Source organism: Odontesthes bonariensis, chromosome 6 (genome assembly GCF_027942865.1).
Source record: "Odontesthes bonariensis isolate fOdoBon6 chromosome 6, fOdoBon6.hap1, whole genome shotgun sequence".
In the NCBI taxonomy this organism is placed as follows: Eukaryota; Metazoa; Chordata; class Actinopteri; order Atheriniformes; family Atherinopsidae; genus Odontesthes; species Odontesthes bonariensis.
This window is the reverse complement of record NC_134511.1, coordinates 38414368-38429984: the sequence shown is the minus strand read 5'-3', so window position 1 is coordinate 38429984 and position 15617 is coordinate 38414368. Positions and strand designations below refer to the sequence as shown.

The following is a 15617-nucleotide window of genomic DNA, read 5'->3' as shown; positions in this document are numbered from 1 at the left end:
AAACAGCTCCTTTACCAATAATTCCACTTATTGTATTTGAAAGTGTCAACTGGCTGAAATAAAATATTTTCTATGGTGCAAAAGTATTTCCCTTTTATTTCTGTGTATATGTTCAGGTAAGGTTTCACACTGAACTGTTTGACTCAGAATATAAGGACTCTTTGGCTTCAAAAATACATTTATAAACAATAAACCCACAGGTGAAAAAGAGAGCTGTTATTTTCTAAGCATATAAAATGGCGAAACATTTCTCTGATTTACCTAAATGTCACCTTTTGAGTAAAAACTTTCTTCTGCAAAATCAAACTAAAATAAAACGAAGCTGAGACCTAAATAGCTTGCTCGTTATTTTGTATTCAGGCTTTGTTCATCCTGGAGTGAGACTCTAGAAACAATTTTAGAACCGCTAACTAATCTGAAAATAAACACTTTTTTATAACCATATAAAACTAGTGGAAGCCATCTCTAAGGCAAATAAACAGCTAATAGGTATTTCCATAGCTTCACTGTTCTTCATTACTTTTTTGGAAAAATATATGACGCTAAGAGTGAATGATGAGCTGTACATCCAGAGTCATGGAACGGATTTCTGCTCTGACTGGAATACATGAACCAGATAGCCATTAGCCTTGCACTCTGACTGCTCTTGTCACTCCCCGCAATAACCCAAATCAGCCTGCTCTACTCTGTATTTGCTAATGGGACTGTGGATGTTTCAAATGGAGAAAAACTCCAGACTTTGTCTCCCTCACACACACATGAACATGCACACACAGACACAATTCCCTCTCTCTTTACTAGATAATGCCGAGTGAAAAACTAGGCCTGTCCACTGTAGACCTAATTAAAAGTAAGAATTAATGGAGGATGGAGGTTCAGAGAGAGCAAGCAGAGAGAGCGCAGAAGGAGGGAGGAGAGAGAGATTTGTTGGTTCAAATGTGCACTTTTTCTCTATTATTCAAATGAGCAGCCTGCATCTTTGCTAAAAATGCAGAGACTAATTTAGTGTCCTGTACAAAGTAGACTTTAACTCTCTCAGAGGATTATCAGAGTGGATCTTATATTAAGCCAAAATTACACCCTGACTTTATCTTTGGCTAGATTTACGGTAGATTGATGATGGAGGGCAATGCACAACACTTTCTCCAATTGTTCAGTGGCTTGTTGCAAAAAACTAAATGTGAGTAAAGTGACCCTTATCAAACGTCTAAGCGGTGCTTCATTTATTAGAATAAACAAAAGTAAAAAAAAACATATTAACAAATGAGCATAAATCCAAGAATGAAGGCAAGAAACAAAGTTTTTGAGGTACACAGGTTATACTTGTGTTGTTTTGACTTAAGGCTATTGTCTTACCTGTGACATCTGCTGCCATGAGTCCCTCAGCCCTGATGATCTTAACCTGCACTACACCCACATCTTTCAAGTTGTGGAATGACCTCCAGAGGCTCTGCAACATCATGGGAACACAGGTGACAAGTCAAAGAGGACAGCAAATTAGCATTGAAGGGAAAGGCAGGTCAACAGCCTGACATTTCATTAAGTAAGGAAAGGGTAGAATATGTCCTTTACCCGTCTTTATTTGAAAATGTAGAGCTGGCATTTATCGTTGAAGCTGACAAAGGACAAATGGCTGAATTTAATTTAACAAAATAGCTGTGCTTGCCTGTTTGAAATCTTTATAACATTGTACTTTGTAATAAAAGGAATTTTCAGATCGTGGTAAGGAAAGTTAAGCTGAGCAATTGTTACCACATGAGAATAATACACATAATAGTAGATCATTAAAAGACAAGAGGCGTGTTCTGCACTGCAACATGTTGAGTAGTGCAGCATCACAGAAAGTTTTAAGACAGTATAGATTAATAACATTTTACAATAAAGCTGACTCAATGTAAGAAGAAAAAAACAAAACATAGGCTTGTATTGCATGTGATGTGTTCTTGCTGATATTAATGTGTCCTTCTGTATTAGCCTCATAGGGAGGGACTCTAAGAAAATAAGGGTTGATATGACAAAAATATTATTGTGCATAGACAAACTTGCTGAGGCATGACTGCCAGGGATATTATAATTATGGGGTAAACAGGTCAAATGAAGTCTTGTGACTATCTGAAATAAGAAGAGACATACTGTATGCACAAGGTTTTAAAAACCAGGAGATGGAAGGATGATTGTACTCTGTAAAGCTGATGAGTAAAGGCAAACCTGTGGAGATCAACGGCCTGGCCACATGGCATGGGTACACATTGACAGACGCACAAACAATCATGAACTTGTGCTTTTGTTCACACCAAAACACTCAGGTATAAACACATGCATAAAAAAAAAAACACTGAGGCCAAATTGAGTAGCATGTCGGCATGTCTTAAAAGCAGAGTGGAAATGCACTTCACTTCAATTTATTTCTCTCTCTCTGGCAATAACCCCTTCCATCCCCACAGGAGTAATTATAATTTAAATTTCAGAGTCAGGGCCAGGCTACAGACTTAATTCATTATTACCAACTCTGTCAGACTCTGCCTGTTTCCAGCGATATCATTGTCCAAAAGCTCTCTAAAGGAGATGAGAGGGGGAGAGTATGTGAAAGAAAAAGAGGGGGAAAGAGAGTGCGCAAAAGAGAGCCATACAGTAAGAGGGGACAACTCTCAATTTTAAGGCACGATTTCTCTGAAGATACAGCTGCTTGTTGTGATTACTGAGAGGAAGCCAAGAAGAGCAAGAAAAAGAAGAGTCAAAAAGAGGGCATTAAGGAGGCAACAGAGGGAGACACGAGGGCAAACTATTGGCTGATGAGTTTGATGGGTTTCTTAACAGTATTAACAGGCTATGAAGTTAATAAACCAGCTGTGAGACATGAGCATGCATGTATTTTCTTTTTTCTTTTTTTAGTAAGTAAAATTAGTCTGTAGTACGAAGTTAGTTGAACAGTGTACATTTTGTTTGTGCTAAATTATTTGATAAAGACTATTTTTATTTTAAAGTTTCCAACTTTGGACTCTGTTTTGTCTATGGATCAACATTTTAAAATAGCATCTAACAGTTTTAAAAAAACCTCAGACAGCACTGCAGTGTTCATTTTCCTATAGATACACAGATACAAAAAAAAAAATTCATCCCTCAACCCTTCTTTTCCTGTTAAACCCTTCCGCCAATCCAACACATTCCCTAAGGGGACATCCAAGGTTCAGCCTCAATCCATGATTGCTAGAGAAACATGCCCATCCTCCACAAGGATTCAAATCCTCATAAGGAAGACAGACAGCGATATGGATGGACTGGACACACAGGTAGAAAGATAGACAGATGAATGGAGACCAAGACCAAAGCCCCCAGCCCCTACACCCCCACTCATTCCTCCCCGCACCCACATCTGCACGCAGGTGGAAAGATGAGGTTAAGGAGGAAATGAAAAGGAGGAACTACAAGATGAGGAAAGGCAAAAATGAAAGGCTATAGTTGCCTTTCATATGACAAACCCCCTGTCCTGTATGTGACTGACAGCTTGTCAGAGTGACGTCTTCGTTCCGTCCCTGTCACACTCCAATAATACATAAATACACAAATGAATCAGTGCAGGCATAGGCTTGTGACTCACTGTCATCTTTGCAGCATGTCAACTTTCATCACAGCTGCATAACATTTTACAAGCAGGCACACAGCATCTGCCCTGCAGCCCCTGGGTTCAGGGGATATTTGATCAAATAACAGTGAATGCTCAACCACACAGTGAATTGTCACAACTTTTCCCTCTGATTCCCACTCTGCTCAGGCTCAAGATGAGCAGAGCTCAAGCTGCTCTCTGCTCATCCTACACTTTAGTGCAGCTCCTTACTGTAACTCACTTCTTGTCCAGGTTGTGTCCTTTCACTTCACCTTAGAGCAGTGCACCAGAGTGGGGAGGAGAGGTACTGCAGGTGTGTACGTGTGCACATGAGGGTGGATGGTGAAGTGCCACCACTTCAGCAGAGGTCACCACGTCCTCTTTCACTCATCCACCCATCTTGTGGCCACCTCAGGCCCATTAAGAGCCATTAGTGTGTGTGCTCCTTTGCCATCATAATGCATAAATCTCTTTCCTCTTTTTACCTCTCTTCCTCTGTCCTTCTCTAGTTCTGGGAAACAGTAATTAGGGATGAAGGAAAGGTTACAGTGAGCATCAGAACGTCTAATGCAGTTATCTCTAAGTGGGTGCATTATACCATGTTGCATACATCTCCGCTGTAAGTTACATTCATATTCAATAGGTGTGCACAGGCGCACATAAACCTGCAAGGCACACAAATATTATATGCACACACAGAAAGTCTTCACAATGAAGAACAACTAGAATGAGATGGACATTAATGAGATCAGAGCAAGCAAATCCCAGCACTCAAGTGTCTGTCATCAGTTTTCATCAATGGCCACAGATTGAAGTGGGAAAAATAACACCTGCAAAATTCAACATAGTGACCTTTGTGTGACCACTTGGGGTGTGGTTGTGAGTGTCTATTTGTTGTGTTTGTGTTTAGCAAAGTGACAGAAACGTATCTCAAAATATTAGTTGTGTCAAATAAAGACAGTAAACTCCTCTTGGAAATCCAGCTTATCATAGTGAGTTTGAAAAAGATGTATTTAATTCCAATTCATTGCAGCGATACATTCTGCCTTAAAGTAATCTTGCTGGTGTGTTTTCCATGTGAGCCACGCTGCAGAACAATGGGAAAAACATAGGACTTCAGCTGCCTTCTCTAATTCCTTATCATTTGTGAAACTACATGCTCTTAAAAGCTGTGATGGTGACTGCATGTATTGTTTGCCCTACTTTATCACATGACTGACACAGGTAGCTACTGTTTTTTCTCGTGTCTATGTGAGCTTTTGCTTTGTGCAGGTTTGTGCTGCACAGCTGATTTCAAACTGATAGTACCAGTCAGTAAAAATGTGCCTAAACACAGACGTAGACATGCACACACACACACACACACACACACACACACACACACAGGGAAGATTAGCAGGCTTTGAGCAGCACTGTTTTGTATTTGCGGTGGTACTTGGTCTTACCATTGCTCTTTGATAAGGTACATCTTTATTAAATTCTATAACTGAAAGACTACCAGTCTGGGGAAAAGGAATATGTTAATAGGAATGGACCATTCAAGTCTTCAAAAAGACCTCACTGTGTCCCTCCATCTGCAACCCCCCACCTTTTTTCCATGCTCTATCTCTGTATCCCTTCATCTAAAAGGAAGGCCACAGTGGTGGCAGACAAAGAACCCAGGTTTCTGGGAGAGTGGGACAGAAATGGGAAGTGCAGGAAAGAGAAGGAGGCAGGAAAAGAGGTAGGTGAAGGAAGTAAAACGTGTCGCCTTCAGCCAAGCAGAAAAACGGGGTCTGTGTGGGTTGTAAGAGAGGTGAAATAGCTTTTTCTTTTCATTTTACACGCCTTCTCTTCACGGTGCAACCCTCACCCTTTACTTCTCGCCCCCTATTACACACACACACACACACACACACACACACACACTCAAACACACATTCATATGTGCATTCTCCCAGCCCTCATTTTTTGACTGTCAGGAGAGGCACAGCATGGTTGTGCCTCAGTACTAGAGCTCCCCCCTCTGATTCGAAGTGGTTTCTGCAGTGCGAAGCAGAGCGGTCAACCTCCTGTGGCTAGCCAATAAGGCACCATCGTGTTTTGTTGGTCATGGCACTCATGTTCGGCCACACACTGCACACACTGAAAGGGGTAAACACGCACCAGCAGGGAAGTCCCATTTATTGAAATCCGATCATGTCCGATAATCTCCTAAACACAGACAGAACCTAGATGAAAACTATGTGAACGCACACATGCAGTATTCCCACATATACACAAGCAGTTGTAACTGAGTGGTATTCACAGGATCATATGTTCCAATACCCCCTGTGAACAATAACATTTCATAAGTATATCATCCAAAATGCTGCTGGTGCACAGAGCTGAGGGCTGTTAGTGAATTAAATCAATTAATAGTTGTGAGTTGAGTGTCCTCATTGAAAGGATTGATAATGACCAGGAGCGAAGGGTTAACTAGACTAAGACAAAGACTGGAAACCAATGTGTTGAGTGGAGGGCCTCAGGCGCAGATGGGGGCTTGGGGCTCTCTCCCTGCCCTTCTCTTTCTTTCTAATAGAATTTTAAAATAAAGCAAGCTTGAAGACAACTGGCTAATAAGACAGTTAGCATTAAAATAACCATTGTCCATGTCACAAATACAAAACACAACCAAATATCTGCAAATACTAAAAGAAAAAAATCAAGCAAAAAAAAAAAAAAAAAAGAAAGAAAGAAAATCAAAAATGTCTTGCAAAATATTTTTACAAACAATCAGTCCAGCAGTGTGACTGAATTCTTCTGAGGTAGTCAAAGCAATTCTGGCTTTCCATTTTGAGTATCTCCCACTTCTCTGCCCTCCACATCTTCTCATTTCAAACCACAGCTGCAAAAATCAGCACATTAACTCGAGAAAGACTTTCTTCTTGAGGAGTCTTCACAAAATCTGAATGAACTGAAGCAGCAAGCAATCTGTCAATAACGTGCCAAAGACTTTTTTGTGAGACATATCAGTCTGACTCATGATACAAAATGAAAGCATGTGTTTTCTTGCCTTTAAAACTTGGCTATGTGAACACGCATACAAGAATTATCAATCCAAGACAGAACCAGAAATATCAGGAATATGGTCACTCTTTAATATGAGATGTTCTAACTGTGTGTGAAAGAAACTATTTTGATGCAGAGCAGTTGACAACGTATTAATGGTGTGGTGGACAGGTGCGACACTATTGAAAAGCTAATTTCTTTTACTACGTCTTTAATGCATCACCTGCTTTACTCTGATAATAATACACACAACATAATCGAAATCAAAATTCAAACACATGTGGCCACTTTCACTTTAAAGCTAACTCACATATCTTTGCATGATCTGATGCCTCTCATGCGGATCATCCAGCATGTTGACAGAGAGGTCCGAAATTGAAACAGCGGCAGAGGCAGTGAGTGTGACCAGCAGCACCAGAACACCTTCACCTTCCTCCAGTGGCAGGTCTAACTTGTATGTTTGTTCCTTACTGAGGAGCGACAGTTCGATAGTACATCTGAAACAAAGCATAAATGAACAATGTAAACACTACTCGACATTTTGAGGGGAAGTTGACCATGCTGAAAACAAACTTTACTACACAAGAAAAACACTCAACAAGACTAGAAAAAAAGTGTGCTCATTTCTGTGCAATGATCGCATCAAGAACTTGTTACAAATCACATGCTGGGCTGGGGCATAGTAATAGCAACAGTCTAAAAATAGTAAAGAAAGAGCAAGTAGCAAGCATTGTGTGTAAGATGTAAGCATCTGAAGACAACTAAGGCAAAGATAAAGCAATTAAAACCTTTTAGTAGGCACTTGAGAGCATCCTCTCTTGACTGAATTGATTTTCTGGCATGCCCTTAATGCATCTACACTTTAAAAATGAGGGTAGCGCAATAGAAATCACTGGATTTGGGTTGAACAGTTCAAAGCAAAGTTTTGCAAAGGTGGGTTTAAATTAGCACAGGATTGCTCTGCACTACAACAATCGGTGCAGGAGGATATCTACACTGTCTGATTAAGTCCTTAAAGCCAAATGTGTACATGATTTTTGTAAGCAAAATAATCCTGAAATATTCAATTCAATTCAGTTTTATTTCTATAGCGCCAAATCCCAACAAGGTCATCTCAAGGCCCTTCAAAGATACAGACCAAACTGAAGCCAGTTCGAATCCAGTCAATCCAAATATCTGACCTAACGATTAATGTACCTTCCCATGAAGTCATCCTTTTTGCCAGCATCTTTGTCCCAGACTGTGATGTCCACATAACCTCCCTGCTCGTCATACAGGTGGAAATCAAACTGTTCTCTCCACTGGGGGTTTAGCGTTTTGGGAATTGTCTGAATTAACCACAAAAGAATATACACTGGTTTGTCTATATGACTCAGTGGCATGTACCGTATGTAATATAGTATATATACATACATTTTAAGTGAATCATTTACTCAGTTTGACTGAAAACTAAATGTAGTAAAACAAGATTATGAAAACGTTTGGATTCTATAAAAGCGTGTACAGAATGGTGACACCTTCTTGCTGTATGTAAAGTCAAGACAGAAGATGTGAGAGTCAATTAGAAATAGAAGTGTGGGAGTGATAAGAAAGTAATTTATTGTGGACCTATTTTAAAAGAAAGAAGAGTGGGCAAGGGAATCTTCCCATCTGTAAAGATATGTGCTTGTACATGTACTGAGGAAGGTTTCAATTGATTTTACTTTAATGAAAACAGTTTGAAATAAAGCCTGAATCAGCAGCTCCACTGGAATGTGAAAATAAAAAGAAAACCCCAACACAAATATCAACCTTTTTCTTTTCACTTACTGGGATTTACATGTATACATATATGTCTTGTTCATTTTAACGTGTTGAAACGTCAAATGAATGAAAAATTGAAGCGTAGTGTCTTTACCTTACTCTTGTACTTTTGGTGACCCATCCTGAATTTGACATAAGGATCACTGAGGCCGTTAGCATCCATTGGCTGCAGGCTGCGACCTTCTATCAGACTAATGCTGACTATTCCTCGCCACAGCTGGGCTTTTCTGTGCACATCTGACAGACGCATACTCTGATACTGCAGCAAGCACACAAACAGACACACATGCATTTTAAAGAATCAATTTCACAAACAAGTAGATTTACACATAATGCAAGCCAGTGTATAATCATCCATAAAATCAACATACACAGTATGAATTAACTGATCCCAAAACATGGAAAATAACCAACGTCAAATGTATATGACGACAGAGATGCAGGCAAAACACACAAGATAAGGTTTGAATAGAAAACAATAAGAATTTAATACAAAGCACTCCTGAGGTGTGAGTTCACCTGACATGCAAGGAAATAACTATAAATTACAAAACAACTTTTTCTGTAAGAAGCCTTAAATTCTGAAAATTTAAGGAAAATGCTGCACCTTCACTGTTGGTTTAAAAATATTTTCCAAGATTGAAAATGCAAAACTTGCAACCTGAATTTCTTTGTACATTTGCTTTACTGAGAGAATCTAACTCTTACTGCATCAGTCTGATCTTTTTTTGGGGGGGGGTAGAAGTATTATAGAAAAAAAATGCATATTGAAAATAAGTGGAGAAGATTCGTTGGCCGTTTTCTTGGCATCAAACAGCCACTTGTGAGATGCTAGACATTTTTTTATTCCATCTGTCTGTTCTGTAAAGTTTGACAGCTCTGCAAATTCAGATTGATCATCCTCCATCCTCTAAATCCGGTTCCTACAATTTTTTTTCAGCACTTATAGGCCTATTTAACCTCTTTGAATCATGTCAGTATCCCTCTCTAAAACAAAGAACAGGGCATTTATTTGTCAAACAAATACGCATCCTCCTTCAGTCCCTCACTTTCTCTGCCGTTCTCTTTCCTCCCTCCTCGTTAGGCATAGTTTATTAGCATAGCTTTTGTTTTGCGGGTGAATTTCATTAAACTCTGAACAAACCCTGCCTTGCAAGAGCAGGCCTTTGATCAAGAGACGAAGCCTCTTAATTTCCATTCTCCAGACATTAAACAATGCGAATAGCTCCCTCTAATAAAGCCAACCTCCCATATAGCAACTCCCACATCTTTAATTTCTCCAGTTCACTTGCTACTGTATGCTAATGATGAGAGGTCGCAGTCATGTCCTACTCGACCACAATCCCTTTTCCCTTGTTTGTATTGCTACATATATCTAGTTACCAAACAACATAGGCCATTTCCTATTTTAGGAAACTCATATCTACCAAACAGAGCACAGCAGAAACTAGATAATCAGAAGCTTAAAGTCTTGTAAGAGAAAGCAGCATACAGTTTAATGCCTACAATTCCTTTGCTCAGGTTTCAACATTCGTCTGGAAGAACAAAAACATCTGAAGTACTGAAACACTATTTTTTGCCAAGTGGTGAGGTCAGAGTGACCTGGATTTAAAATGCTTTTGGCTCCTAATAATTACCTCAAACTACGATATGAAAAGTTTGCATCTTCTACAGTTGGACCAGCACTCGCATTAGCTGTAACCTGAAACTGACGGCAGGAAGGCTCTCAGGAGCTGTGCTTTTTTTGTTTTTTTAAGATTTTGGTAAAGCACAATAATTTGTTAGTTTATGTTTGAGCTAATTCCCCAGTCACAGGTGGGGTGGCCCAGTTTGGAGGCTTCAAAAGCTTGGTTTGAGGAAGCTCAGTAAAATAGGATGTGTGCCCAGCTCCAACTGGGCATGCTGCGAATGCATATCTGTTGGTGGATATCATAATTATCTAGTGTTAGTTATACAAACATTCTGTGCCTCTAGATGCAATTCAGAAGATCAAGTACAAGTAAAACTGAGTTTCAAAAAAGGAACTTTCTCTGTGACAAGGTACCTTAACAGAAGTGAAACATGGGCAAACAAAGCTGATCCAACATTGCCATAGTTGGTTGAAAAAAAAGGGGGGAAAAACCATTTTGGTGCTTCGGCATGAGCAAATAAGGAGCACCTTCATCAGCATGCTTCCAGTTCAAAGTGACAGCCATGAAGAGTTAATCTAAAAAAATCAAAAGATAGCAAGATGGAGAACAAAAAAAATGTGAAAATTGAAGATTTCTAAATAATGTAAAGGGGCTCCAAGAATGTCCTATAATTAGGTAACCATGAGTAAATAAATCAGCCTTTCAGATTTTACTTCTATTTTAATGTACAGGACTCTTTCACACCCCTAAATGTGAATAAATTGCTTTATTTTCTCACAAAAGTGCTGCAATACACTGCAGATCAAAGGTGGAAGAAGCACAGATAAAATAACACTGCAAGTCAAAGCACTGCATGAATTAGGCAGCTGAAAGGGTTCAGTAGATACTTTGAAAAACATAAATACTGAAACCACATAACTAACATTAATGCCTGATTTCACTGTAAATGGCTCAGTTGTAAAACTTTTTTTTCTGTCAATGTTTTTGTGTACATATTTGAAGAGCAACATTAAGCACTTTGTAAGTGTACTGGGACTCAATGTGTGTTTCAGAACATGATTCAAAGAGTAGGACCTAATACACAAGCAATATCTCAGAGTAAAGGCAGCAATTGTAATGCATTGCTTCCACCCTTGATGCACATCTACATAACGTTTGACTTGCCCTGACACCTATCCATACAGTTAACCTTTAAGCTTTGTCATACTAGTACTCCGAAAACAAAGTTTACAAGCCCGCCGGTGGTGCAAATAGCTGGTAGTATATTGCAGCTTGTGGAAAATAAGCTGGTGATAATGAGAACTACAAAAAAAGAACAAAAACAAAACAAAAGGCTAATACCACTGTGGAAGTAAATAAAGGAGGGAGAAAGGGACGGGGCCAGGGAGACTCCATCCATGTACCAGAACACCAGTGAGGAAGGATAGGTGAGGTGCAGTGTGGTCGGTAGCAGGATTACAGTACAGTCTGAAGTTTGGGGAGTCACATGCTGTTTTAGTTTACCTTACTAGATCGTTTCCAGTTCCTTCTCAAAAGCATGGTCTGTAAATGAGACAAAGCGGTTACAGAGCACACCCCCACTGTCCCCTGTTAGAGCTGAAGGCCCAGAGGGTGAAAGGCATGGAGTGTACAAAGTTTAGCAAATAGCCCTAACCTGGTGTGGGCAATGAGGAGAGTGGGGCAGTTATCATCATGCAAGGAAAGTAAGCAGAGTGTATTAGCTGTTTTAATTTTCATATGGTGTTATGAGGTAGCCATATACATCTAAACATGCACAGACAGACACAGGTATGAACAGAGTATATCAAGTTTGTGCTTTCCTTAAAGTCTAACCTTTTTTTTTTTCTAATAATTCTTCATTCCTAAACCTAGATAATGCAGCAACTAACAATCTTAGCTCCTGCAGTTGGTTTAATTGGTCTTTGGTTGTTTGGAAGGGTTCAAATATGAAAAGTTATGCTGAACAATAGTTACACATTGCACATTGCTGTCCACACAAGAAAAACATTTTGCAAAAAATGAGAATTGCCCTTGAAAATGCAGGTCATTTTGTAGACGGTCTAACTGCAAACTTTAGCCTCATCTATTTTTGCCAAACACATCTTATATAATTGATGTAAATGTGAGCATGACTGAAAGAGTTGCGAATAAAAATATATATTATGTAAAAAGGTCTGTTAACAAATTCATGAAATTCCCTTGTGTCATTCTAACTCTCTCTCTCTTTTAACAGTACATTTTTATGTTGTATACTTTGTCTTACCCTTCCATACCAGTAGATGGCAACAGATAGAACGCATTATTATAACCTTGTACTCATTCTCTTCCCAGTTGGAGAAATCCAAAATGATGCTTAACCTAAATAGAGTTTATTTGTTCTGTCAAATGTGGACTCTCTGATCTACAGCACTGCATAAGCAGCAGAATTAAGACATCAGATCAAAAGGAATAAAATATTTCCCTCATGACTCTGCCTTGTTCCGAATAGAGCATGCAGGGGTCCAATTAGCCAAACAAATAATTGAACAGAAATAAATGCAACTTTGAAACACAGAGCGTGTCCACAGAGGCACAAAAAAGAGGATTCAGTGCTCTTTGAACATTAAACTTTTTTGCACAACATATTAATTATACTTGTGTTTTTGCATATGAGTTATAAAGTTTCCAGTAACTAAGGCTGAATGAATTGAGCATGTTCTAGTTTAACATTGCTTGTGATTTATGGGAATGAAATTTATTATCTAACCAAATTTGATCAACAATCTACAACTTATTTCAACTTATCGTTGTATATTAGTTTGTTTGTTTTTAATTAAGAAAAAGGGATCATATTTAGCAGTGCCAGTGTGATATGGATGATTGATTCATGAGAATAAAGAGGATATCTACTGTGCATTTGAAAATAGAGAGGTGAAAATGTAGTTCATCACTTACAGCGTCCTTCGTGTCCCCCTCCTTCGGTGACAGAGTGACAGCCAGTTCTAGGCTGCCCAGGTTCTGTTCAGGGTACTGAGGGTCCTTCAGGTCCAGCGTCACATCCAGTGTCCTTCAGGGATGCACAGACAACCATGCTCACATAAAAACCTGTTGTGTCGGTGATATTGTGTCGAATAATATATATTTATAAGCACACAATATTCTGAAAATATATTTGAAATTCTAATTGTGAAAAAAGTATTGAGAATGAGATACACAATTGTTAATAATGACTCAGCTTCACTGTGTGTCCCTGTAATCCATAACAGTGAGCCAAGAATAACTATACAAAAGCTCTAAAACTCTCACCTAAATAAAAAGCACAAGCTTATAAGTTATACCACTGATTTCCCCACTATGACATGATAAAATATCCCTTGTGAAAATGGTATACTATACACATTACTATCGCAAAAATGGTCTGCACTCACACTTGAATAGATTGGAGTATTGAAAGCCGTGGTTTTCTGTGACTCATAGGTATTTCTGTTGTTTGTTTGTTTTTGAAGATTTTTACTCTAAATGCTGTGACACACACTGTAGTACAACACATATTACTTTGGGTAACTTGAGCTTGAGTTAACACCACACTATATATTATGTTTGCATCATTGAACACACTTTTGAGCTTCGTGAGGTAATGAAAAAAATAACCAAAGTCCGCCACTAGAGGGAGACCATAGGCTATATTTGATCAAGATGGCTGCACTAAAGACACACAAAAAAGGCCTGGAGAGTGATCTCAGAGCAAACTCTTGGCCTCACTATTTGCTGAATCATTAAGAAACCATCTCCCTGAACACCAGGGAAATGTTGCAATCAATACAGCTCTTTAATTACATTAAGCTGAGAAAAAGAGTACATGTAACAGTTTGGTGAAGAGGAAAGCAAAACAGTATAAGGTGTTAGTTAAATAAAAGACCTCTGATGTTCCAGTGACTCCAGATAGAGATACGCTGAGCCCATGAAGTCATCCTGAAGTCCAAAGTCATAGTCAAAGACCTACAAAGAAACAATATACACTGACTGTCAATAGAAGAGCCATACTTTTTTTCATCAGACAATATTTTCACTCTTTTCAAATTTTGCATAAAAAAAAAAACGTGTTTGACTTTACATATTTATTCAAAACACATTGGTCTACATAAATTTGGGCACCTAATTTTTAGACTGATGATAGTGTATCATATTTGTTCTGAACGATTTCAAAATAAATAAAAAAAACATCATCCAAAACTTTGGGGGCAAAGATATAAGACTTTGACTTGGTTTTATGGTTTATGGTTTGTTCACATTCACTGTAAACAACATTTGTTAACACAAATTTCAAAGCTTAAAATATACTCAAACAATGAACAGCCTGTGAAGAGCAATAATCATTGCCTGTAAAGCAGAAGGTGATAAGAAGAGAGTTTTCAGTAGTAGTCTCATCAGTTTGTTATGCAGTTAAGATAGTTTAATTTATGTGAACAGTGGAGGCAAGTTCAGCTTTCATACAACGTTCTCAGACAAATGCTTGAAATATTTCTTGGGAAGATATTGAACTTCTGTTGTATTCGGCAGTGACGTGTGTACTAGTATGATTCTCAGGGAAGGGTCTAATCATTTTCTGCACTCACTACGTCCTGTTGTGGGTCACAGGGGGGTGGGTGATGCTGGAGCATATCACAGATGTCAGCTAGCAAGAGGCAGGGTGCACTCTGGACAGGTCACCAGTCTATCACAGGGCTAACACATAAACAGGTGAAACGAACAACCATGCATGTACAGCCTCATACCTACAGTCAATTCAAAGTTTCCAGTTAACCCCAAATTAGTCATTTTGTCCCGTGGACCCCAGAACTTGGAACCTTGTCCCAATTCTATTACTATTTTGTAAATGTAAATAAAAGTCTGATGATTTTTTAAATTTTTTTGTTAAAGTCCTGTGAATTTATTAAGTTGAGATTCGAGATCTGTGGTCACAATGAACAAAGGCAAAAATGCGTGTAGAGTTACAGTCATGTAAAAACATTGTTGATTATAAGGTTTGATGTATTGGGACATAATATACAAATCATCTAATCATTACCAGAGAAGGACTCTACAAAGTTAGGTTAGGATTAGTGACGTATGGTGAAAAGTCTAAAGTCTTGCCATCTCTTCTGGATAGATCTCCTTCATAACTTAGGCTGAACACACACACTACTCTGGAACATTTTATCTTGAAGGTTACAAATTAAATTGTCCATAAAAAACACAATTATTTATCTCATTTCTGTCAATTATATCCAAAACGGCAACATCAGGAAAAAATGCTCATTGTCATCTTCGAAACCAGTTCATTTGTAAATGCTGGCATTTTTATCAACAAATTTAATCAAAATACAATGAAATCTTTTGAGCATTTAATCTGTTAAATAGCTGGAAACCTGAACAAAAAGCAGCCCTTTTGACCCGGAGTCAGTGTTGAATTAACAGCGAAGAGAGATACGTGAAATATGAAACCTGTTGGGCCCCCAAATAAGTTTTGTAGTTACAGTAAAACAAACTACAGGCTGTGTGTCATGTTACAAACAGAACCATGCATTTAG

General features: G+C 38.6%; 1 protein-coding gene across 5 annotated transcripts in view; it reads right to left on the bottom strand.

Moving 5' to 3' along the window:
* mctp1a (multiple C2 domains, transmembrane 1a) overlaps positions 1-15617 on the bottom strand; it is a 135914-nt gene that overhangs the window by 55007 nt on the left and 65290 nt on the right. For 3 of the 5 annotated variants that reach the window (XM_075468735.1, XM_075468737.1, XM_075468739.1), the window contains exons 4-10: positions 13967-14046; positions 13003-13114; positions 11572-11610; positions 8532-8696; positions 7832-7962; positions 6945-7131; positions 1357-1450 (exon numbers count right to left, since the gene is read on the bottom strand). In XM_075468735.1, the coding sequence (XP_075324850.1) occupies positions 1357-1450; positions 6945-7131; positions 7832-7962; positions 8532-8696; positions 11572-11610; positions 13003-13114; positions 13967-14046 (808 nt within the window). The remainder of the gene's footprint in view (positions 1-1356; positions 1451-6944; positions 7132-7831; positions 7963-8531; positions 8697-11571; positions 11611-13002; positions 13115-13966; positions 14047-15617) is intronic. The other 2 variants (XM_075468736.1, XM_075468738.1) reach the window with 1 other exon arrangement.